The 24,543-nt window shown below is 41.5% G+C and overlaps 2 protein-coding genes across 2 annotated transcripts; one reads left to right on the forward strand and one right to left on the reverse strand.

The window, feature by feature from the left end:
• The first annotated feature begins 291 nt into the window (after window positions 1–291).
• On the forward strand, window positions 292–2,959 carry LOC138954559 (snaclec GPIB-binding protein subunit beta-like). The gene is made up of 5 exons (XM_070326374.1): window positions 292–400; window positions 1,062–1,094; window positions 1,552–1,636; window positions 2,219–2,325; window positions 2,721–2,959. Exons 1-5 carry the CDS (start codon window positions 307–309, stop codon window positions 2,930–2,932), a joined length of 531 nt encoding a protein of 176 aa, XP_070182475.1. The 5' UTR covers window positions 292–306; the 3' UTR covers window positions 2,933–2,959.
• Window positions 2,960–12,216: 9,257 nt separating this feature from the next.
• On the reverse strand, window positions 12,217–14,723 carry LOC138954560 (uncharacterized). Its single transcript, XM_070326375.1, has 3 exons — window positions 14,557–14,723; window positions 13,678–13,768; window positions 12,217–12,669 (listed from the first exon to the last, which is right to left on the reverse strand). Exons 1-3 carry the CDS (start codon window positions 14,680–14,682, stop codon window positions 12,566–12,568), a joined length of 321 nt encoding a protein of 106 aa, XP_070182476.1. The 5' UTR covers window positions 14,683–14,723; the 3' UTR covers window positions 12,217–12,565.
• Window positions 14,724–24,543: the final 9,820 nt, after the last annotated feature.

Consider the following 24,543-nt stretch of genomic DNA (forward strand, 5'->3'; position numbering starts at 1 on the left):
TTCTCTCTCTCTCTCTCTCTCTCTCTCTCTCTCTCTCTCTCTCTCTCTCTCTCTCTCTCTCTCTCTCTCTCTCTCTCTCTCTCTCTCTCTCTCTCTCTCTCTCTCTCTCTCTCTCTCTCCAGTATGTTCGCGAAACAGAAACAAGTAAATATATATGTATTTTATTACTCATTATCTTGAATTGTTATTTGCATGTAATTATTGATCTCTTTTTGATGTTGATGATAAGTGATCATACTGACATCTGCATGCTGTGAATAAAAATGTTTAAAACAAAAACAAAAACTGTTGTTGTTTAAATCTTTTATGTTGGCACTTGCAGTGATAAAATGGAGCAACAGTGTCTACGCCGGCGCTAAGGTCCTGAAAACAGACGTCGCTGGTGCCTTGTGCGTACTTGGTAAGATACGTGTATTTCTGTGAGTGTGTGTGTGTGTGTGTGTGTGTGTGTGTGTGTGTGTGTGTGTGCGTGTGCGTCAGTGTGTGTGTGTGTGTGTGTGTGTGTGTGTGTGATGTGTGTGTGTGTGTAGCCTATATGAATGTGTTTAGGAGTGTGTTTATATGTCTGTTTTCTATGTTCGTTTTTCTGTGTGTAAAACGTGTCTGTTCGAGCGCGCGTGTTCGTCCGTCCGTTGGAGAGCTTTTGTATTACGTTGGTATTCCTGCAAAATTCCCTTTCGATCGATTAGAGTTTTCTTTCTTGTTTTAATTTTTATTTTATTTGTTATTTAATTTAATCTTATTGTGTTGCTTTAGCCTATTTAGATGAGTGTGTCGCTGTGATCGTTTATTTTCATGATTTGTCTGTTGTGTGTCTTTCGTCAGCTTTGATGACCCAAAGGTTAAAGTTTTTGTGAATGCTTCGTTTTCACATTCTATGTACATGTAGTTTACTTTCTTTCTTGGTAATGGATCAAAGACACCACAATAGAGAGACAGATTCTTTCTTTTTTTTTAATGCAAGGAATTGTCGTTTTTTTCTTCAGGATTCATTCAGTATGACCACGCACATCATCGTGTATTATTCTAACAAGTATTTTTTCTTCTTCTGTTTTTGACAGACACACTGGACAGCACGAACAGATGTCCGACAGGTAAGCTTTGATTCTAGCTCCGGGCCAAGCCGCCTATATTGACGACCAGTGGAGTTTGGTTTGGTGTGGGTATGAGCGTGCGAGGGAGCAAGCAAGCGCGTGTGTGGGTGTGTGGAGGGGTGTGTGGGTGTCAGTTTGAGGGGTTTTATTTTTCGATAAATGTCTTTGATGACGACTTACTCGGCTTTTAGTGAAAGTTGAGGCGACACTGTCACGACCTCCTTTTGTGAGGTGTGTTTTTATTTGTGTGCATGTGTGTGCGCGCGCGTGTTTGTGTGTGTGTGTGTGCGTGTGTGTGTGTGTGCGTGCGTGCGTGGCGTGCGTGCGGGTGTGTGCATGCGCGTGTGTCCTACATGTTGATGCATTATGTCTGTGCATGGCCGCTTTCTGACCTGAGCTTTTTTTGGTCTCATCCTCAAAGTTCTGACTCAATTATAAAATACTTCTTCTCCTTCAGACTGGGTGGAGAATGGCGGGTCGTGTTACCTGACTCTGGGTACTGTGGTCAAGTCCTACTCTGCCGGGGCCGCTCTGTGTGAGAGGTAAGAAACGGGTCTGAGTGGTCCGAGACTGCCAACACCATGTATTTGCTCTCTTTGACGAAAGAACGACAAGGGAAACACTTGCAAGGTGCATGTTTAATGTGAGACTGCTGTGTTTCAAGATTTTTACCCGCGTATCCGACGTTTTGTTTTTCTTCGTGTAAATAGTTTCCAACACGAAGACATACCTTGTACACTAATGAAAGAACAAACATTTGAATTGGTCCTGATCAGGAGTAGCCAAACCGGTTGAAGGAAACTGCTGAAACCCCAACAACCAACTAACTAGTATCCAACCTATGCTTGTAATTATTCGATGGAATAGAATAAAATTCTCACTTAGTTTTTTTTTTTTAGGGGGGGAGGGGGGGGGGTTGGAGGGTTAACGGATATACCCAAGAGTTAGCCCCTTGGAAGTGACGTTACATACTGAAGAAGAGCAAAAATCTGAGATTCACTCAGTATGACGGTGAACCTCACATGGGGTTTAATCGAGATATTGCTCGCTACATGTATACCATTGTCATATTTGAGGGGGAAATTGTCTGAAGCACCCTTCATCATAAAATTCTCTTCTTTCAGGGGTAGCAGCGACAGCCATCTTGTTCGTGTGGATTCCGAGGCAGAGAACACGTTCTTGTCCACCCTCGTACCCACTGGCTCTGCAGCTACTGAAAATATGTTGCTGGGTAAGTTGTAAATGGTTGTGATGGTGGTGGTGGTGGAGATGATGGGGGTGGTGGTGGTGGTGGTTGTCATTTGCCGTCAAAAGGCAGTTTGTTTTTACTGACAAAAAAAAGCGTGTTATCGTGATTTTCAGTCCTGTTCAGTTATGTTACGATTGTTAATAACTCATCAAATTGTGTCGTTCGTTCTCTGAATGTTAATATTCATTATTTCTGTAAGGGGGGTGGGGGGCAAAAACGTGACTAGTAGCAATAACAACAAAAGCTCTGTAAATTAGAGATTAGTATTAGAGACACCTCAATTTACAAATTACAGCAAATCTCAACCATATTCTGTCGTTCCCTCTCGGTGTGTAAATTCGTCATAACTGTTAATGTATTCTACTCGATTTTGCCAGGTTTCTACTACAGTCCACGACATGACCAGTTTGTGTGGCAAAGTGGAGATCTACCGACCTATAGCTCGTGGAGTTCCGGAAATGGAAAACAAAACCTTGCTGGTGGATCCTGCGCAGTGCTCGATTCTACCACTTCCGGTTCTTGGAGTAACGCCCCTTGTGATCAGCTGACTGGAAATCTTGTTTGCGAAATGCCTGCATTTGTTGTTTGAGACGAAGAATAAATAATAGTTCTGTCATTATTTGGGGTTACTTTACGTGTTAGTCTGTATTTGTTTCTCTCGTTCTCCGAATTCGTGCCCGCTTGATTTCTGTTTTATTTGAATTTGACTAATTGAGGCAAAGGTAGGCGACATATTCGCTGTTGATTGGATATCAGTCTTTTACAGTGTTTGAATAATTTATTCGTCTACTTTTCTGTTGTTAATTTATAGAATATATTCATCACTTCAAATTGACATTCATGTACATTTAGTAACTTTGTCTGTGATCACATTTTCGCATCATTTTGGGTACAATCATATTATGATTATAATCAAGTTATGATCATCCCGAAAAGCGCTTTTTTTGCAATAGGTCTCAACCTTTAGATTTCTTGATGCACTAGCTCTTACTACTGAGAGTTTAAAAAACGTTAGCATGCGTCTTGTATACAAAATACTTAACACAAAAGACTCTCATCATGTCTTATACGACAGATACTAATTAGAACTAAAACTCCGAGTTGTTATCAGTTATTGATACACGTTGATTTGTTTCCCCCTGTCATTGAAAAAAAGGATCAGGCTGCTGGTTTCTGCAATTTGCTGTCGTCCCTTTGAACAGCAAACATGAGTCGACTCCACTACACAAATCAGCCTCAGAACTTTGAGATAGTGGAGCCCCGGTTTTACCCCTGCTACCATCTGCCTTGCAGATAAGAGCAAGTCCAATATGTTAGAATCGCACTGTCTGCAGGGCGTCTCGAAGATATACTGGAAAAAGAAATGCACCGCGATCTTAGTCGATGATCCTTTGGCAAATACTTCCCGGATGACCTAAAAGTGGGGTCTTGGGGGAGGGGGGGTGGGGGTCCATATAAAACTGTGCCTTAGGGGATATAATAACGATTGGCTGTAGCTTTTGAACACAGAAAAAAATATTTCAGTATTGCAAAGTGGTGTTGATAGTGTCGAATGTAAACAGTCTCAAAGTGAAAGTGGATGTTTTCCGGAAATTGCGCAGGTGGAAATATACGATCTCTCACAGCACATAATTATTCGCAAGAATAAGGCCACAGGCTTCAGCTGACAAGCTACAAGTACATCTACTTTTCTAATTGGCCTATGTACTCACGTGTCCAGCGAAACTTTGGCGAGTTCAGTATCCCCTTTGTACTTGGTTCTCAATTTGAAGCGATGGGCCTCTGACGAAAACAATCTTTCTTTCAGCGCGACCCAGCGCTGGTGCTGCGTGGTGATGAAGCAAGGAGTCCACTTTCTCTTCTCAGCAGATTTAGTGCCCTTGACAGCTTTAGACGGGTATATACTTCTATCTTTTTTGCCATTGTACGCAACCGCGCTTTGACTATCTTCGACGCCATTGGTTTACGAAACGTCACGAAGCGACGTCAACGGTCTAAAAATAGCCCGAGACCTGGAGAACTATTGCTAAACAATGCAATAAAGAATTAATTATTTCTCGTAATTGGTAAGGACTTCAAACCTAAAACTTTGCAGGAAGCTTAATTTATACATCCCCGCAACGATGGGAAAAGCCCTGGAAGTAATTAAACTAATTAAATTGGACTATATGTCAGCCTTTAAAGAATGAGTCGATTTCAAGACGTAAAGTGTTCTTACGTCAGGTTTGACTGACTCAGTTCGAAGCTCTGTGTTCTGTAGTTTCAGCCCGTCTTTGTACAGAGATATATATATATATATATTTCCGATGGTTTGGTTGTTGATGTTTTTTGACTCAATCTTATTCTCTGTGTTGTTCTCGACCAACTCTTCAAAAACTATTCACATTTAAGGCGTGTCAAAGTGAAGGGCAGAAGGTTCCTTAAAACTCAGATTTACGGTCAGTACTTTTAAATCTTAAAGGGCCAGTGCCGGAGTCACAGCATTGCTGAAGCTGAAGCACAAAATTGCAGTTTTTGACTCACTCATTGCAATGAAACTTAGTATTTTTTTTCAAACGGATAGCCCCGGCGGCTGCCTGCCCGAGGCATGACTGAAGGCCCTACAGGGGCTCCGTGCTCCCCGACGTGTCAAATTCAGTAACTTTAATTTCTTAAAAAAATTTGTCATAAAATCTTGTCTGGGGGCACGCCCCGGAATGCGTTTCTGATTTCAAAACTTCAACGATCAGAGTATACGTGTTTACTTGATAGTTTCTATCTGAAAGCCGTGTAATGTTTAACATTTTGCCGCATCTGAGACGTGCATCACTAATCTGAGCTTTAAAGGGTCATCGTGAACACTATAAAAGCTGCCAAAAATATTACTTTCAGCAGTCGAAACGGGGTTTTCTTTGACATTTTACTGGTTTGACTGTACATTACTTCACACATACTGATTTGTTTTAGAGCTAGCATCGTAATCCGTGTGGTCCAAAATGTACACCGTTTTTTTGTTTTGCAGTGTTTTGTTTTTAACTCATCATTTTTGATTTAAGTCATTTGATAAAAGATATGTACTTCTGTTCTAACATGATTCAAATATGCTGGAAAAGCACGATAAGAGTTTAACGTTAACTTGACTTCACTGACTTTCATAGATGCTAACTCAGGGTTGTTGGTTGTTTTTTTTCCCTGTTGGACTCAGTGATACCTACTATCAATGATAACAAAACTCGCACTATGTCAATGAAAGTAAGCTTACCATTGTCGAAGACTACTTGAACATAAAACATAAATAGTAAGCAGGGCAAATTTGTGTGTGTCAGTGTGTGTGTGCCGTGTGTGACGGTCAGTGTGTCAGCCTGAGTGCCTTAGTGCAGTGTGTGTGTCACGGTCACGATGTTTTCAGTGTCAGTGTGTGTGTTCCTGTGTGTGTGCATGTGGTGTAAGTGAGCCCGGTGAGTGGGTGTGTGTATGTGTGTGTGTGTGTGTGCGCGCGCGTCACCGTCTCTCAGTGTGTCTGTGTCTCTCTGTGTCTGTGTCTCCTCAGATCTTGCACACACAAAAACTGACACAGACACGGCACTGCAACAAGCACACGCATACTGACGCATACACTGACACACACAGTGACACACACACACATACACACGCATTAAACACACGCGTTCAATAACGCACGCGCGCACGCACGCAGACATCTTACACAAACATCAAAGAAACTACAATGGGAAGAAGGATAACTTCCTCATTGGGCATGCTTAGAAATGAGAATGGCTAAATACGAGTTATTCCCCTTTTCTACATGCTGACCAGGCTGTCTCCTGCTTTGTCATGACTAGTACAGTCGATCTTTCTCATGCTGTGACTTGCTTTATTTTCACATTTTCGGTATTTAAAACAGCAAACACACACACACACACACATACACTGAAGAAGTTTCCATTCTGATTCGGTTATTTTATTTGGTGCTATATGTTTGCTTCACATTGTTTCTTTTACATTGCTTTAGGTATCCCAATTCGCTAAACACATCCATAATGCATGCATGGCTCATTCGAAAGAGGGCAACTGAATAACTGATGCCCAATAGCAATAAATACTGAACAACTGAACAATAAATAGCAATAAACGATGACAGCGCCAAGTTTTTAAGTACAAAGTGAAATCATGTGACTGGACAAAGGCACAATTACAAAATACAAATAAAAAAATCGAGGCTCATTTTAAATTAAGTTCTCAGCTCATGGGGAAGCATAAGGTGACCCTAGAAACCGAAATTAGGAGACCTCCCGCCCCCAGGGCAGACTAAAAAAAAAAAAAGGGGGGGGGGGGGGGGGCTAATTTGTGAAAAAGTATAAAAGGAATCGAAAACTGTATACATGTATTTAGTTAATACCCCAAAAATTGTATAGTACAGTCGACTCCGGATATTACGTCACCCCTCGGGGGATGTTTTTGAGCGACGTTATACGCGGTGACGCTGTATCCGGTTCATCGGTTATAACGTCACTTTTACGCGCGGGTGATGTTATATCCGGAGTTCAAGAGTTATGTCCCTTTCTAAAGTACTGACTGTTTTAATAAAACTGTGCAGAAATGGAAAGTGCATGCATTAGTGTTGTTTAAAAATTACAACAACATATTGTTGTAAGTTTTAAACTAACTTATTACAATAATCTTTAATTCACTTCCTCATATATAGAATTGTGGACTATTCTCTTCTTTGCGTATTTCCAAAACCTGGCCGCTAGACCATGAATACAAAATTGTATACACAAAATTGTCCCCGAAATTTGGCAACAGTATCAACGTACAGTGTTGTAGGCTGCATGCTGATGCTAGTGTTGAAGTGTCAAGCTCCGTCTGGTTCCATCGACAATCTCAGTCTCTAATTATAGTGTCCGACGTTATTAGCCTGGCTTTGAGGACACACACACACACACATGGCTGTCGTGTATTCATATTCTGCTAGATCTTGACCTGTCCTTGATGTCCGAAGAAATAACAAGTCGCGTAAGGCGAAAATACATTTAGTCGAGTAGCTGTCGAACTCACAGAATGAAACTGAACACAATGCAATTTTTCAGCAAGACTCGTAAGCATCGTCAGTCCACCGCTCATGGCAAAGGCAGTGAAATTGACAAGAAGAGCTGGGTAGTAGTTGCGCTGAGAAGGATAGCACGCTTTTCTGTACCTCTCTTCGTTTTAACTTTCTGAGCGTGTTTTTAATCCAAACATATCATATCTATGTTTTTGGAATCAGGAACCGACAACTTGAAAGAATAAGATTAAAGTGTTTTTAAATTGATGTCGACAATTTAATTTTGATAATAATTTTTATATTTTTAATTTTTAGGGCTTGTTTTTAATCCAAATATAACATATTTATATGTTTTTTGAATCAGAAAATGATGGAGAATAAGATGAACGTAAATTTGGATCGTTTTATATATTTTTTTTTTTTTTTTTTTTAAATTTTCAGATTTTTAATGACCAGGGTCATTAATCAATTTTTAAGCCACCAAGCTGAAATGCAATACCGAAGTCCGGGCTTTGTCGAAGATTATTTGACCAAAATTTCAACCAATTTGGTTGAAAAATGAGAGCGTGACAGTGCCGCCTCAACTTTCACGAAAAACCGGATGACGTCATCAAAGACATTTATCAAAAAAATGAAAAAAAACGTCTGGGGATATCATACCCAGAAACTCTCATGTTAAATTTCATAAAGATCAGTCCAGTAGTTTAGTCTGGATCGCTCTACTCACACACACACACACACACACACACACACACACACACACACACACACACACACACACACACACACACACACAGACACACATACACCACGACCCTCGTCTCGATTCCCCCCTCTGCGTTAAAAAATTTAGTCAAAACTTGACTAAATGTAAAAATGACGAGAACTTCATGGGTCCTTATACGTAATTAATGTCTATTTGACTTATATTATTATTATTAACAAAGAAGTTTCTCGTCAACAGCAAAGTGGCTGCCCACCTTTACGCACAATCGTTCTGGTAGTAACAACTTTGGGGTCATAGTTACCCCCTTTCCCCATCCACCGTCTCCACCACATCTAGTGAGCGGGACGTTATACTCGTTAGACTACTACTGTATTATTATTATCATTATAACGTCACTTGATATAACGTCCATGGCTTTCCAAGTTGAGTCAAAATAGTGCTTTAAGAGTGCAGTATCACTTTTCTCAATTTGTCGGTTCACTGCACTTAATGTTTACCTTTACAATTTAGCCTGAGCGACCTACTCAGCCTGTCGACAACGCCCAATTGAAAGTGACGCTCAGCCTCCTCGTCGAGGGCAGTTGTAGTCTGTATTCTACGGACCAAAAAACAAACAAACGTCGTAGTCTGTTCTCATCCTCTCGACCTTCTCCTACCGTCATTTCAATAATCGAGTTTTTTTTTATATGCGTGATTGAAGGACAGAAGTAGACAGATCCATTCGCACGCGCTCGCGCAGGAGTAACCATGTATGCTCGATATGAAACTTTTTAAAACAATTTTTTTTAGTTAAAAACAAAGACAGGAACTCACAACACGAATGAAATGGAACATTTTTCTTTTAATTAAAAACCTAGAACACTGAGGAACCTAAGTAAGGAACTCACAAAGCGAAATGAAATGATTTTTCATTACTGACTAAAAACATAGAACAGGAACTCACAAAACGAAATGAAATAAAACATTTTTCTTTTGATTAAAAACCTCGAACAGGAACTCACAAAACGCATGCAGCAAAAATGATTATGCCTTGAACCTAGTTTTCCTTGGGTCTCTAACAACGGGAAAACGGAAAAACTTGAATACCGTTAACACACAAAACTTGTGACACGTGTAGGGTAAAATGCCTTGACAGTCGTTCACCATGCAAACTGCTGCATATGGGGATTGATATGACGTTATAACCGACATGGATGAGTGACGTTATAACTGGGTGACGTTATATCCGGTGACGTTATATCCGAGGTTAAAATAGTCTTGGAAAGAAGGAATTGAGCCGGGACCGGTGTTTGGGTGACGATATAACGGGGTGACGTTATATCCGGCGACGTTATAAACGAAGTAGACTGTATATACAATGTCAGACCCTAAAGAAAGTTTGTTAGTCTTTGCTTAGGCAAAACAAAGCAAAATAGCCTGTTTACGGTATCCCGACCAACCCTATTTTTCTAGACCAACCCTAGACTTTTTTTTGGCATTTGGAAAAAAAGAAAAAGAAAAAAAAAATCAATTTTGTTCCTGTTTTTTTGCAAAATAATTTAAAAAGAAGGTTATAAAATTTTTTTAAGAAAAGCCGACCTACCGACCCTCTTTTTGTGTGCCTATGTTACTGTAAACAGACTAAAAGGTACATCAGAAACAACACACCAGGGAGGGTCCAAAATTGTATCAAAATATAGATGGTAGGGAATTCAAAATAAAAAAGACAATAGACAAAACATGTACTTCGGCTCATAGAGCCTTCTTTGATTTTTGACTCATTAAGTCCATGCATATCAAAACAGTGGAGGCGAATTCAGTATTAGAGCTCACAGTCCTGTGTTATAGCTGCCTTGTTTTGTTTAGCGTGTGCTGACAAAACACTAGCCCCTGCTCGTCAAGCGTTAAACGGTTTGTCTTTCGCCGCTAGCCTGCAGGCGAGTTGGCGTTGTTTATCTCTGGTGGCCACTGTTTATAATTCAGAATCTCGGAACCGAGTCTCAGTAAAAACTCTTGGAGAAGTCTGCAAAGCGAAGACCAGAGCTTTTTTGCTATGTATGTGGGGGTTTTGCAGACGACATTTTGAAGCATACGCGTTGCCATGACTGCATCAAAATGTTGTATTAAAAACTTCGATAAAGTATCTCAGTTGCACATTTTAGCAAGGTCAATCATTATGCTAATTTAAAATCGCTTCAAGCACTTATTGATTAAAACCAAAACTGTGAAATATAATCTGCTAACACTTTCTTTTATCTATCTAGAGAGTATTGCCAGGATGGTCACGTGCTTCCGTCTTAAATAAATGGGAATATGTATGCCACAGTATGGATGAACCGAGTTGCATTCACTGAAGTGGCCGTAACACAGGTTAAATAGCAATCTGTTTAACAGAGCTCTGTAAAGCACACAATCTCCCCCCCCCCCCCCTCCCCAGCCCCCCAAACAGATTAACAAAATAAAAGAAGATGATTTTAGAAACAGCAGCCGGAGAGAGGCCCGGGGGGGGGGGGGGGGGGGGGGGGGGGGGGGGATTAAAGATTGGAATTTAATTATAATTGGATAGATCCGCCGCACTGCCAAGAAAAGTGTACAGTGTTTCACCCACTTTCCCGAAAATATATGCATCTGTGTTAAAATTGTCAAAATGGAGTTCCAACTTATCAGTGATCAGACATAATTATGTAGATAGACTGAAGATCAATTTAGGCTATATTATATCTCTGTTATCATGCACTACTGACTCAACAACACAAATACTTGCTGAATATAACATCTCTATTTGAAAGCATATCCAAAGGAACCTTTTGTCTCTGTTGATAAATATCGAAGTTCATTGCATTATCTTTACTCTAGACTTGTATTCAGTTTCTCTGTCAGAGCGGCAAAGTATCGTCTGCTACAGACACCGACCCAGCAGTAAGAAAGCATAGGCTCTAGCTGAATACATTTTATTTTTTTCTCGTCAAAAGTAGAAAATACATTCATTCGTAAAGAAGAACTAGGGTTTAGATGAAAAGGTTAGTCAGTGTAATATCATATATATATACCAATAGATTAAGGAAGATTTTTCAAGAAAGTGCCGATTGTGTTTTTTGTGGTTAGGCCTATCTTTTATCGCGAGTTCCGACAGTAGCGGCTCGGTTACTGCGGACCAGCATAACTGAGTTCACACAGAACTATTCTCAGCTGCACTCAACATGGAAAAAACCCTGTGTTAATTGTTTCAAGACAACCACATTTTGTAACACTACTTTGAAACTTCTGCTTCTTGTCATCATTATAATCATTGCAAGGGCTCCAGGAACTGAGAAATGTTAAACACACTTAAAACCACGTAAATGTTACAGGAAGGCGCCTTTACCGCCTATGCATGGTGCCACAGATTTCAGCAGCTAGCGGCCGCCGTGACCTTGCAAGGCGGAGCATCGAAATTTGCGCGGAATATTCAAAAAGCTTAAACCACACTCACTTTTTTTTCTTGAAAACAGCATAAATATTGTTTTAAGCGTAATAAGTTTAATCTGTATGTATGCTGGAGGTGTAAATGCACTAACATGCATATTTTGTTGCTTGTAAGATGTAGTGTTCACTTACAAAACTTTGACAAGTTTGGTCTTTCAGTTGGCGGTGTAATGTGATTCTTATGTACCGGTTCGACATGTAGGAAACAGCAGTATTTAACTGATTTCTTCCGCATTGAATGTTTCTTTGTGCAATCAGTATAGAAGATTGCAGAGAGTGTATTCTGATGATTTAAAATGTGTGTATTATTATTAAGCAGCCCTGATAGTACTGACTATGTCTCTTTCTACTAAACTGACTCAGTGTGTGACTTCTTAACTGTGCACATTTTCAGCCAGAAATTCATTTCTCTTCCTTGTCTTGCTTGCAAATTTGTTCTTTCCTGGCCGAGCGATAACATAAACACTCCTGCCAAGGGTTGTGTTCTGCGATGTTTTAGAGCTCGGAAAGGCAGCAGAGGGCTTGTCATCAGCTTTCCCTAAATGGATTGCTTGAGGGCTAATAAGGAAGGGATACTGCTATATCAGTGGTGGTTGTTGACATCTTGTATATATACAGCTTGCTGAATCCTAATGCATGGGCCAAAGAAGGAAACTCGGCTCCACTGATTTGATATGCTCCGAGAGTCCTTTTTTTAATTTTGAATTGCCTACCATCTATTTTTTTTATACAATTTTGGACCCTCTTTGTACGGAGAGAGTTGGCAATTGTTAATCACATTCTCTCATCTCATTGACTCTCCTTCGGCTCCTTGGTAACATGCGTTCCCGTCTCTGCCAGGATTGGACACAGCAGCAGATAACCGGTAAATATGTAACAGGCATAAATGGCAAAATAGCTCGCCTCGCCTGATAATATAAGAGACAACTGTTCTACTACAAAGTCTTTCTTGGGAGGCTTGGCTAATTTACTCGCTCGTTTTACACGGGGTTCCATCGTTTTCTTTTCTAATCGGAAAACCTTGCTCCTCAGTTTGTTGACCTTCTGCCAAAGTTCCGCTTCACGAGGGGATGGGAAGATGACGACTTTGATGCTTTACATCCTATGTCCTCCAGGATCGCCTGAATGTCATCTAAAAAAGAAAACACACATAAAATAACATAACCATAACAAGTTACAACCTGGAAGAAATTAAAACACGTGTAATTAAATCACAAAATGAAAATAAACAATAGCGTAGGAAGGCAGGCCAGAAATGAAGTGTATTAGCAACTATGGATACGATGTGGAACAATGATGGAATTGACCTTGTTTGGTACTGAATGGGTGAGGCCATTAGAACTGTACCCACGGAATACGCGCTATATAAGCTTCATATTGATTGATTGATTGATTGATTGATTAGGACAACAGTACCAGGTAAACTCCTCACACACCATGCCTCTTTCTTTCTTTCTTTATTTGGTGTTTAACGTCGTTTTCAACCACGAAGCTTATATCGCGACGGGGAAAGGGGGGGGGGGGGGGGGGGGGGGGGGAGATGGGAATAGAGCCACTTAATTGTTTCTTGTTACACCATGCCTCTAACAGGATATGTTTCCCATCTTTACGTGTTGGAACTACAGGTACAATTTCATCCATCCATGCATCCGCCCTATACAGCTTCTTCTTCTTCTTCTGCGCTCGTGGGCTGAAACTCCCACGTGCACTCATTTTTTTTGCACAAGTGGAATTTTACGTGTATGATCGTTTTTACCCCGCCATTTAGGCAGCCATACGCCGCTTTCGGAGGAAGCGTGCGGGGTATTTTTGTGTTTCTAAAACCCACCGAACTCTGACATAGATTACAGGATCTTTTTCGTGCGTACTTGGTCTTGTGCTTGCGTGTACACATGAAGGGGGATAAGTCACTAGCAGGTCTTCACATAAGTTGACCTGGGAGATCGGAAACATCTCCACACTTAACCCACCAGGCGGCCGCGACCGGGATTCGAACCCTCGACCTTTCGAGTTAATAGACCGACGTCTTACCACCCCGCCACAGCGCCCGTCACCCTATACAGCAATTATCAACTATGTAATGGATGGGTTTAAACATTTTTTGATGTCAGGGTGTTCTTCATGGTTAAAAATCTCTTACCTGGTTGAACAATTTGTGCATCAGGCGACAGGTCGGTGCTGGCTTCATTTGTAGCTACCCTTTGCGATGGTGGCTTCCTCCCACTAGCAACCTGCAAATGCACAGCTCTTTAACTGACAAACTCACAACCAACACCCAGTCACAATGAAACAATTCTCCCAATTTCATGGCATTGGTCTTAGGCCACACAAAAAAGTGTATGTTTCTCGTAAGGCAAAACAAAAAATAATCTGTTTACAGTATCCGGACCGACCCTATTTTTTTCCCACCGGCCCTAGACTTTTTTGGGGCATTAAAAAATGAAATTAAAATATTCAGATGGCTAAAATACAAAAATAAAAAGCCGACCTACCGACGCTATTTTTGGAGGGCCTATGTTACCTTAAACAGACTTTTTTTGTGGCCTAACATGACTAAAGGTGGAGATTTTTTTTCTAAACTTTTTTTTTTAAACCATCTTTTTAACTTATTTTGTTGAAAAACAGGAAAACAATTGATTTTTGAATACCCCTTTTATTTTTGAAAATGCAAAATAAAAGTCTAGGGTCGTCGGGAAAACATAGGTAGGGTCAGGTGACCAGAAACATACAACTTTTTTGTTGTTGACGCCGACCCTATACTTTTTTTGCCATTTGGGGCTGTTTTTTGGCAAAATAAGTTCATCATATCATCATAATCAAGACGTGGATCCAAAATAAGTAACTTTTTTTGGTTGGCCTTATCATTTTTTTGCGCTAAATGCAAACAGGCATTATTTGATGGGAACAATGCTGTTTTTTTTTCAATTCTTACATCAGCCTCAAACTTGTCATTACTCAACCTGCATTTAATAGTGTGCTTCATTGGTTTGCAAAAACCTAAAACCAATAAATAAATAACCTTCGGTGGTGGATTGGGCACTGCAAACAATGTCGGGACAGCATTCCACACAAGTGATCCTCTCTGCAGGATTGTTTTACTGGTTGGCCTCAAAGTGATCAGTACAAAGCTTGAGACCTTGAACATCAGCTGGCTGCAGCTTTTCAAAGTCCTCTCGCCTTGTGAATTGCATCCATATTCTGCACCTAGTTTGACAATAAAAACAACAATGTTATTGTTAAACTAAGCAAAAAGGAAAGACAAAAAATAAATCAGATCTTCAGTCTAAATCTAACGCTCTGCCTGAACGCAAAACGGATGAGTGATGTACCTTTGTACTGTAGTTTTCCCGTAAGCAAGGTTTGATAAAGATTTCGGCAAATATGCCCACGGGTAGTTTGTCATCAAGTGTAAACTGTTGTTTTGTACTGACTGCTGACTCACACTCACAGTCGTAAGTACAGTGTACACATGCACACACAGGTACACACGCAGACACACGCGTACATAGTACAGCTAGTACAGAAATCTCAGGATGAACCGATCCATGCTATGTTTGTAATATTTCATTTGCATATTAGTTCTATAAATACTGTAGTATCATAGCAGACAAAAATGCCCAGAGACAGTTGGCTTATCTGAGTGAGTTGACTCGAGCCATTGCATTCTCATTCTGAAGAAGGTAAACCTGATGAAATAATCACTGCACAACCCACCTTTTTTCTTCTTTAGGGAACTTGTGGAAAGTTTTCCCGAAGCAGCTCTGTTTGTAACGGGCGTTCTTGCAACAAAAAGCCGAGCACAATTTACCACCACCTCGCACGCGATCCGGTACCTACGCGATCCGCCATTTTGTTTTCACCGTCAGCATGTGACTAGGGACGATGGTTACAACTCGCTATTGCCGCGGCCCGTTGTTGCCGCGGCCCGTTATTGCCTCAACCCGCTATTGCCGCAACCCGTTATTGCCGCAACTCGCTATTGCCGCTCTGAAAGTCTACTATTTATTTCATCGTAATCATGTAAGCCCTCATACGTGTTTGTTCTGAAAGCTTACTAATTTACATGATTGTTCTGAAACTCTACTAAAGGTAAACTTGCTTCACCCGTGAAATGTAGTCAGATATGGAACAATATGTATACCCCTGCCCAACGAAGTGTGTTTGAGTTGATCCGTCTTCTGTGTGCGCGACAGCTTCAGATGTGTGTTTGAGTTGATCCGTCTCTCCACTCCCTTTTTTAGGTGTAGGGGGTGGGGGAGGTTTGTTCATATCAACTGACACTTTATCAAACCATTTGAATAATTCATATACAAAATTCTGGTGGTTGCTGTGTAATAAAAAAACAAGTGTCATTGAAAACAGAGATGTGCTAATACATTTAGCTTTCATGTGTGTGTATGTTACGCGTGATTGTTCTGAAAAGTGACTATTACATGATTGTTCTGAAAGTCTACTATTTATTTCATCGTAATCATGTAAGCCCTCATACGTGATTGTTCTGAAAGCTTACTAATTTACATGATTGTTCTGAAACTCTACTAAAGGTAAACTTGCTTCACCCGTGAAATGTTGTCAGATATGGAACAATATGTATACCCCTGCCCAACGAAGTTGGAGGGGGGTCTACTGGATTCACTTTGTCCATCTGTCTGTGTGTATGTCTGTATGTATATATGGAACAATATTTTGATACAATGATACTAAATCTTAAGTGATATTGATATTTATACCCCAGCCAAATGAAGTTGGAGGGGGGTATACTGGATTCACTTTGTCCGTCTGTCTGTGTGTATGTCTGTATGTAAATGGAACACTATTTTGATACAATGAACCCCCGCCCAATGAATACAAACTCAACAAGTAATACGTTTCATACATTCAACATGTCTTCTTTATTGTTCTCAACTCAAAATTGAAATTAAATGTTCAAAGACAAAACTTATATATAATCTTCAAAAATGTAATGATTCTTCTTGAGTATTCCCAACTCAAAATTCAAGTTACAGGTTCAAGGGACACATAGAAACTTTTGAATTTTCCTCTTTGCCATGCTTAGGTGGCGAGGTCACCCAAATGGATCGAAAGGCATGGCAAAGAGGGAAAATGGAAGCTACTTTTTGCCCCGTTAAAGACGAAAGGCACAACAAATAATTTTTACAAATGAAACTTTTTTTTATGAACTAAAAATTCAAGTGGAGAGGGGATGAGAGACGTGAGGAGATGTCCGGGGTTGCGAGATGTGTGGGGAGTCTGGGCTATAAAGTTCTTGCACGCGAGACAATATACTTCTTTGTGTGTGTTTAGGGGGGGGGAGTATTTTGTTTATCAAATCTCTCTCTCTCTCTCTCTCTCTCTCTCTCTCTCTCTCTCTCTCTCTCTCTCTCTCTCTCTCTCTCTCTGAATATTTGTGTCATCCTAAATGTTAGAAGGGGGGGGGGCAAAAAGACATGTTTGCCCCCCCCCCCACCCCAGGAACAGCTTCCCCCCCCCCCCCCCCCGTTTCCGACGCCAGTGCACTGAGTACATATGCACACACACACCACACATACACACACATGAAAGCTAAATTTATTAGCACATCTGTTTTCAGTGACACTTTTTTTTTTATTACACAGCAACCACCAGGGGTAGGGGTATACATTATTATTGTTCCATATCTGACATTTCACGGGTGAAGCAAGTTTACCTTTAGTAGAGTTTCAGAACAATCATGTAAATTAGTAAGCTTTCAGAACAATCACGTATGAGGGCTTACATGATTACGATGAAATAAATAGCAGACTTTCAGAACAATCATGTAATAGTCACGTTTCAGAACAATCACGCGTAACATGTGTATGTGTGGTGTGTGTGTGCGTATGTACTCAGTGCACTGGCGTCGGAAACTGGGGGGTTGGGGGGGGGGGGGCAGCTGCTGTTCCTTGGGCGGGGGGGGGGGGGGCAAGCATGTCTTCCCCCCCCCCCCAATATTTAGGATGACAAAAATATTCACAGAGAGAGAGAGAGGGAGAGGGAGAGAGAGAGAGTGTGTGAGAGAGAGAGTGAGAGAGAGAGAGAGAGAGAGAGAGGGGGAGAGAGAGAGAGAGAGAGAGAGAGAGAGAGAGAGAGAGTTGATAAACCCCCCCCACACACACACACACAAAAGAAGTATATTGTCTCGCGTGCAAGAACTTTATAGCCCAGACTCCCCACCCATCTTGCAACCGCGGCCATCTCCTCACGTCTCTCATCCCCTCTCCACTTGAATTTTTAGTTCATAAAAAAAAAGTTTCATTTGTGAAAATTATTTGTTGTGCCTTTCGTCTTTAAAGGGGCAAAAATTAGCTTCCATTTTCCCCTTAGCATGGCAAAGAGGGAAAATCAAAAGTTTCTATGTGTCCCTTTAAACCTGTAATTAGAATTTTGAGTTGGGAATACTCAAGAAGAATAATTACATTTTTGAAGATTATAAATAATTTTTGTCTTTGGAGATTTAATTTGAATTTTGAGTTGAGAACAATAAAGAAGACATGTTCAATGTATGAAACGTATTACTTGTTGAGTTTGTATTCATTGGGAGGGGGTATAAATATCAATTTCACTTAAGATTTAGTATCATTGTATCAAAATATTGTTCCATATATATACATACAGACATACACACAGACAGATGGACAAAGTGAATCCAGTATACCCCCCTCCAACTTCGTTCGGCTGGGGTATACATTTTGTTCCATATCTGACAACATTTCACGGGTGAAGCAAGTTTACCTTTAGTAGAGTTTCAGAACAATCATGTAAATTAGTAAGCTTTCAGAACAATCACGTATGAGGGCTTACATGATTACGATGAAATAAATAGTAGAGTTTCAGAACAATCATGTAATAGTCACTTTTCAGAACAATCACGCGTAACAGCCGTGTGCTGACAAAACCGAGTAAGTCCATTTAAAAAAAAGAAGATATTTTTCGTTCATCAAAAAAACCAAATCAATGCGCATCTTTTGTGTTCATTTCTACTTTTTAGAGTCCTTAAATAAGCAGATATGAACAAGTAAGTCCACAACCAAAAACAACTTTTTAAGTATGCATGAATGTTTTGGCAAAACAAAGTAAGTCTAAGGGGTTCCTAATTTTCGTATAATGATAGTTTCAAAATTCTTGTCAGAGGACTCATACAATAACAAGAGGCGAAGCCTTCAAGGCTCACGTAAGAAATCGACAAACAGTAACACAAACTCAATCACTCCGTCACACACACACACACACACACACACACACACACACACACACACAGTGACACACACACACACACACACACACAGTAAGCATAGGTGAAACTGTGCAAGAAAGCGAGACCCTGGATCTGCCAAGTAGTCTCGGCCCGCTCACAATAACAATGACCGAGACGTTCAGTAATTCCTTTGCGTGACGTCTAACCCTCTTACGTCATAATGTGACGTCTTCAAATAGTTTCTATCACACACGTCAAACACTTTTGACCGAGACTGACGTAATCCATAGACTCGGAAATGTTAAAGTTTCTATCACACACACACGCACGCACGCACGCACGCACGCACAGACAGACAAAGTTTATCATCGCATAGGCTACACTTCGTGAGCCAAAAACAAGAGGCGAAGCCTTCAAGGCTCACGTAAGAAATAGACAAACAGTAACACAAACTCAATCACTCCGTCACACATACACACCCACACACACAGAAAGAGCATAGGTGAAACTGTGCAAGAAAGCGAGACACTAGATCTAGATCCACACCGGTGACACTGTGACGGTTCCCCTACGCTTTGTGTTCGGTGCCCTGACCCTTTGTGTTCGGTTCCCACTCGGTTCCCACACGCCAAAATTCGCGGACAAAACATCCATTTATGGTAGTATTACGCAATGTTGCTCTCTGAGAATGGTCTTGTTAGATCTGTGAGTGTTTACACTACATGCCTAGGTGCTGTTGGATTGAAGGTTTTTGATATTTTAGCCGTTATTAGGTAGAATGCCTTCCACTTTACTGCAAAACTGCATAATTCGTAGCATCGGCAAGAAATATCCTACCAAAAAATGCCTGCTTGGAACTGTCCGTGGTCCAGCAAAAAGTTCAACATGTCTGTAGCAGACAGCCCAAGTTTCAAGATTGTAGGGCCATCCAAACAGCCGTAATAATAAAAACAACAAAAGTAGTCGGTGAAATTGGCTGTGTTCGGTCCCCCCACACTTTTGTGACGTAGGCGTGACGGTTCCCATAATTCATTGTGTCGGTCCCCACTTTCTGTGTCGGACCCCACTTTTGACCTAATTTCTCTGTGACGGACCCCACAACCAGCCTATTTTGTGTCGGTCCCCACACCTTCTTGGATTTATGACTTGCCGGTTACTTGTATCATTGTATTCATTGAATCTAATTGTCTCGGAGTTATTTTTCAGCAAAAACCGGCAAGGCAGCACCTTTTGTGATACCAAGTAAGTCAGATGACATCAGTATGTGTGTGTGTGTGTATGTGTGTGAGAGAGAGAGAGAGAGAGAGAGAGAGAGAGAGAGAGAGAGAGAGAGAGAGAGAGAGAGAGAGAGAGTGAGAGAGAGAGAGAGAGAGAGATTGACACCTTTCCAGATCACTCCGGTTATGCGACACTACCGCGAGCGTCACTACCGCGTGTCACACTACCGCGAGTACGACACTACCGCGTGTAACACTACCGCGTGTCACACTACCGCGTGTCACACTACCGCGAGTACGACACTACCGCGAGTATAACACTGCCGCGTGTCACACTACCGCGCGTACCACAACCGCGAGTACCATAACCGTAGAGAGAACGCATGCAAACTTACTTCTTGTGAGTTTGTGTTCTAACTTTGATTGGAAGCAACCCATTCTATATGTATTCTGATAGTGTGTTCTGATCGTTTTGAGTTCTTGGTTAGCATGACAAACATTGAATTAGTGTTCAGAGAACAGACCAGGCCTTTTTGTTTTATATTTCAAGGAAACATTTCAACCTTTGCCTTCAGCCATGGAAGTCATAAAATGACACGCGGTAATGTTATACTCGCGGTAGTGTGACACGCGGTAGTGTTATACTCGCGGTAGTGTCGTACTCGCGGTAGTGTCGTACTCGCGGTAAGTTCTGTTTCCGTACCCGCGACAGCGGCAGCGACAAAAGAAAACGCGCGCAAACGCGTGACGTGTTTCCGTACTTGCGTTTTAAACATGCGGTAAAATCTGTAAATTCTCGCGTTGCCGCGCGACAACGCGAAAAAATCGCTCCAGGACCCTTTAAAAAAAATCGCGTCGCTTGCCGCTTGTCGCGCCGCTAACGCGTCGCGCGTGTGGAAACACTCCTGGTCATTTTCTATGTGCTTGATTTTCGTCGCGCCGCTGGAAAAACGCTGTCGCGGGTACGGAAACACAACTCTCTCTCTCTCTCTCTCTCTCTCTCTCTCTCTCTCTCTCTCTCTCTCTCTCTCTCTCTCACTCTCTCACACACACACACACACACACACACACATACTGATGTCATCTGACTTACTTGGTATCACAAAAGGTGCTGCCTTGCCGGTTTTTGCTGAAAAATAACTCCGAGACAATTAGATTCAATGAATACAATGATACAAGTAACCGGCAAGTCATAAATCCAAGAAGGTGTGGGGACCGACACAAAATAGGCTGGTTGTGGGGTCCGTCACAGAGAAATTATGTCGAAAGTGGGGTCCGACACAGAAAGTGGGGACCGACACAATGAATTATGGGAACCGTCACGCCTACGTCACAAAAGTGTGGGGGGACCGAACACAGCCAATTTCACTGACTACTTTTGTTGTTTTTATTATTACGGCTGTTTGGATGGCCCTACAATCTTGAAACTTGGGCTGTCTGCTACAGACATGTTGAACTTTTTGCTGGACCACGGACAGTTCCAAGCAGGTATTTTTTGGTAGGATATTTCTTGCCGATGCTACGAATTATGCAGTTTTGCAGTAAAGTGGAAGGCATTCTACCTAATAACGGCTAAAATATCAAAAACCTTCAATCCAACAGCACCTAGGCATGTAGTGTAAACACTCACAGATCTAACAAGACCATTCTCAGATAGCAACATTGCGTAATACTACCATAAATGGATGTTTTGTCCGCGAATTTTGGCGTGTGGGAACCGAGTGGGAACCGAACACAAAGGGTCAGGGCACCGAACACAAAGCGTAGGGGAACCGTCACAGTGTCACCGGTGTGAGATCTGTCTGTCTGCATGTAGCCTACTTACAGGGACACGACTGCCAACAGAGTCTCGGCCCGCTCAAAATGATAATGACCGAGACCACACACACCACGCGAGAGAGAAAGACTACAGGGAGGCATGCCGTCATGATGCATTAATTGACGTCAAACACTTTTGACCGTGACGTAATCTTATGCGAGCTTTATCCATAGTCTTGGATAACCACTCACACATAGACTCGGAAATGTTAAAGTTTCTACCACAGACATACACACGCACAAACACACACACACACGCACAAACGCACAAACGCACAGACAGACAAAGTTACGATCGCATAGGCTACACTTCGTGAGCCAAAAACCGCTTCAGTGGACTTACTCGGTTTTGTCAACACACGCCAGAACTGTGAGGGTTTGTTCCATGCTCAACGTCATTTCTACCGGTTTTTTCCGATGACGTGGTAGGCTATCATGAATGACAGACAGACTTCCATTTGCGCGGGTGACAGAGGAGGGAAAGCTGATTTGTGATGGTCATAGATACCATAAAAGAGGGTAAAATGGTGATACAGCGCACACACACACACCACGACCCTCGTCTCGATTCCCCCTCTATGTTAAAACATTTAGTCAAAACTTGACTAAATGTAAAAAGAACAAACAAAGTTCCGCGGCAATAGCGGGTTGCGGCAATAACGGGTTGCGGCAATAGCGGGTTGCGGCAATAACGGGTTGCGGCAATAGCGGGTTGCGGCAATAACGGGCCGCGGCAATAACGGGCCGCGGCAATAGCGGGTGCCTCCCGGGACGATAACCCACAAACACTTTTTCGCAGAACTCAGGCTGTGCTTGTCGATGGCCAGAGATCAGCCCCAGCCCCCCTTGTTTTCGGTGTCCCTCAAGGCTCTGTACTTGGCCCCGTCCTCTTCATTATGTATACCAAACCCTTGTCTGCCCTCATTCAAAATCATTCCGTTTCAAACCAGTCTTTTGCTGATGATACCCAGTTGTATAAGCCTAGTTCCCCCGCTGAGACACATGCCGCCATCCAGACCATTCAGACCTGTATCTTAGATGTTAAGTCATGGATGGTAGAAAATAAGTTAAAACTAAATGATGATAAGACAGAGGCACTTCTGTGCATGAAAAAGTCCACTAAGTTCCCAAATTCTCAACCTTCGTCTGTCCAAGTAGGCAATACCGACATCTCTTTCTCTTCTTCAGCTAGAAACCTCGGCTTCACCATCTCCTCAGACATGACACTCAACAAGCACATCTCCAACATCTGTAGGTCCGCATACTTTGAACTCCGCAAGATCGCAACCATCCGCCATACTCTGTCCGTTCAAACTACAAACACTCTAGTCTGCTCTCTTGTTCTTTCTAAACTTGACTACTGTAACTCTCTTCTCTCTGGCTGTCCACTCTACCTCCTGCACAAACTACAGAAAGTTCAAAATTCTGCAGCACGACTGATCCTCAAAGCACGAAAAAAAGATCATGTCACACCACTTCGCCGCACACTCCACTGGTTACCCATCCAAGCCCGCATTGAATACAAACTGTCCACTCTCTGCTTTCACTTCTTCTCTGCCTCGTCTCCTGCTTATTTCTCTGAACTTCTCACTGTATACACTCCTGCTAGACAACTCCGCTCCTCTTCTGATAGCCGCACCCTAGTCATCCCACACACAAAATCAAAAGCATATGGACAACGCACTTTTGCATTTTGCGCATCTACTCAATGGAACTCTCTCCCCTCTCACATTCGCCACTCTCAGTCAGTACAGTCATTCAAGCGAGCACTCAAAACTCACCTCTTCCTGAAACACAACTCCTAAAGTCGCAACATTTTGCCATCCTGTTCTGTAACGGTTCCATCTCTATTCAGCTTGTTATTTTTGTCTTTTGTTTTAAATTATTATAAATATAATTTTTCACTGCAGTAGTCCTTTAACTTTAACCCTTAGCTGTAGGCTAGATATGCACAAGTCATGTCGGTGCCACATAATGCTGACACACATGTTCCTGTGCATAGTTTATGGATAACGTGTAGTTGGGAAGTTAAGAGTAGAAATAATTAGTATTTAGTGTAGGAGGAGGGTTGGGGGTGGGTAGGGAGGGGGTGGGTATGGTTTACTTTGAGCAGGTCGGTTTCAGTTTTAATAAACAATTTTAGAGAATTGTGTATCTTATATTTGAGTCTTTCGTGTTTTAGACATTGATGCATTTAATAGTTTTAACGAGTTGCCTTTTGTTTTATCATTCTGGTGTTTATCTAGATGTGCTGTGTATCTTATAAGAAGTTCTTAAAAGTTCGAAGTTATTTTAGCATATAGGTTTTTTTATGGTCTTAACAGTTAAACATGTATTACGTTATCATTAAGATTCATGCTTTGTTAGCACTAAGCAGTTGTTTTAATCAGTCTGGTTTTCTCTTGTTTTCATCTTATGAACATTCTAAATGTTAGACTAACTTATTGTCTTGTACAGAATAACAACTGTGTGAATGGTGCTATACTGAATGAAAGAGTGTGACATGAAGTTCTTGTACATCATTGTAAAGAGTGTGAATGACGTTTTAGTTTAGATGTCAAGCGCTTAGAGCAAGCCTTTTTAACGAAAGTTTTTGATTTAGCGCTATATAAATGTTCTTATTATTATTATTATTATTATTATTTTCTTCGCAAGTTCCACGTCTTCTTTATGTACAGTGTTTGACAAACATACACAGAATTAACGTGCAACACATGTCGCCAGGAGAATACACCACTAAACAGTTCCGCGGCCATTG

The sequence above is a fragment of the Littorina saxatilis genome, unplaced genomic scaffold (assembly GCF_037325665.1).
Source record: "Littorina saxatilis isolate snail1 unplaced genomic scaffold, US_GU_Lsax_2.0 scaffold_1305, whole genome shotgun sequence".
In the NCBI taxonomy this organism is placed as follows: Eukaryota; Metazoa; Mollusca; class Gastropoda; order Littorinimorpha; family Littorinidae; genus Littorina; species Littorina saxatilis.

Coding starts and splice junctions, on each gene's coding strand:
- LOC138954559 (XM_070326374.1), top strand. CDS start 307: ATGTTGGCACTTGCAGTGATAAAATGGAGCAACAGTGTCTACGCCGGC. Junction 401..1,061: donor TGGTGCCTTGTGCGTACTTG/GTAAGATACGTG, acceptor TGTTTTTGACAG/ACACACTGGACAGCACGAAC. Junction 2,326..2,720: donor TACTGAAAATATGTTGCTGG/GTAAGTTGTAAA, acceptor CGATTTTGCCAG/GTTTCTACTACAGTCCACGA.
- LOC138954560 (XM_070326375.1), bottom strand. CDS start 14,682: ATGTTCAAGGTCTCAAGCTTTGTACTGATCACTTTGAGGCCAACCAGT. Junction 13,769..14,556: donor TGCCCAATCCACCACCGAAG/GTTATTTATTTA, acceptor GTGCATTTGCAG/GTTGCTAGTGGGAGGAAGCC. Junction 12,670..13,677: donor TGCACAAATTGTTCAACCAG/GTAAGAGATTTT, acceptor TTTCTTTTTTAG/ATGACATTCAGGCGATCCTG.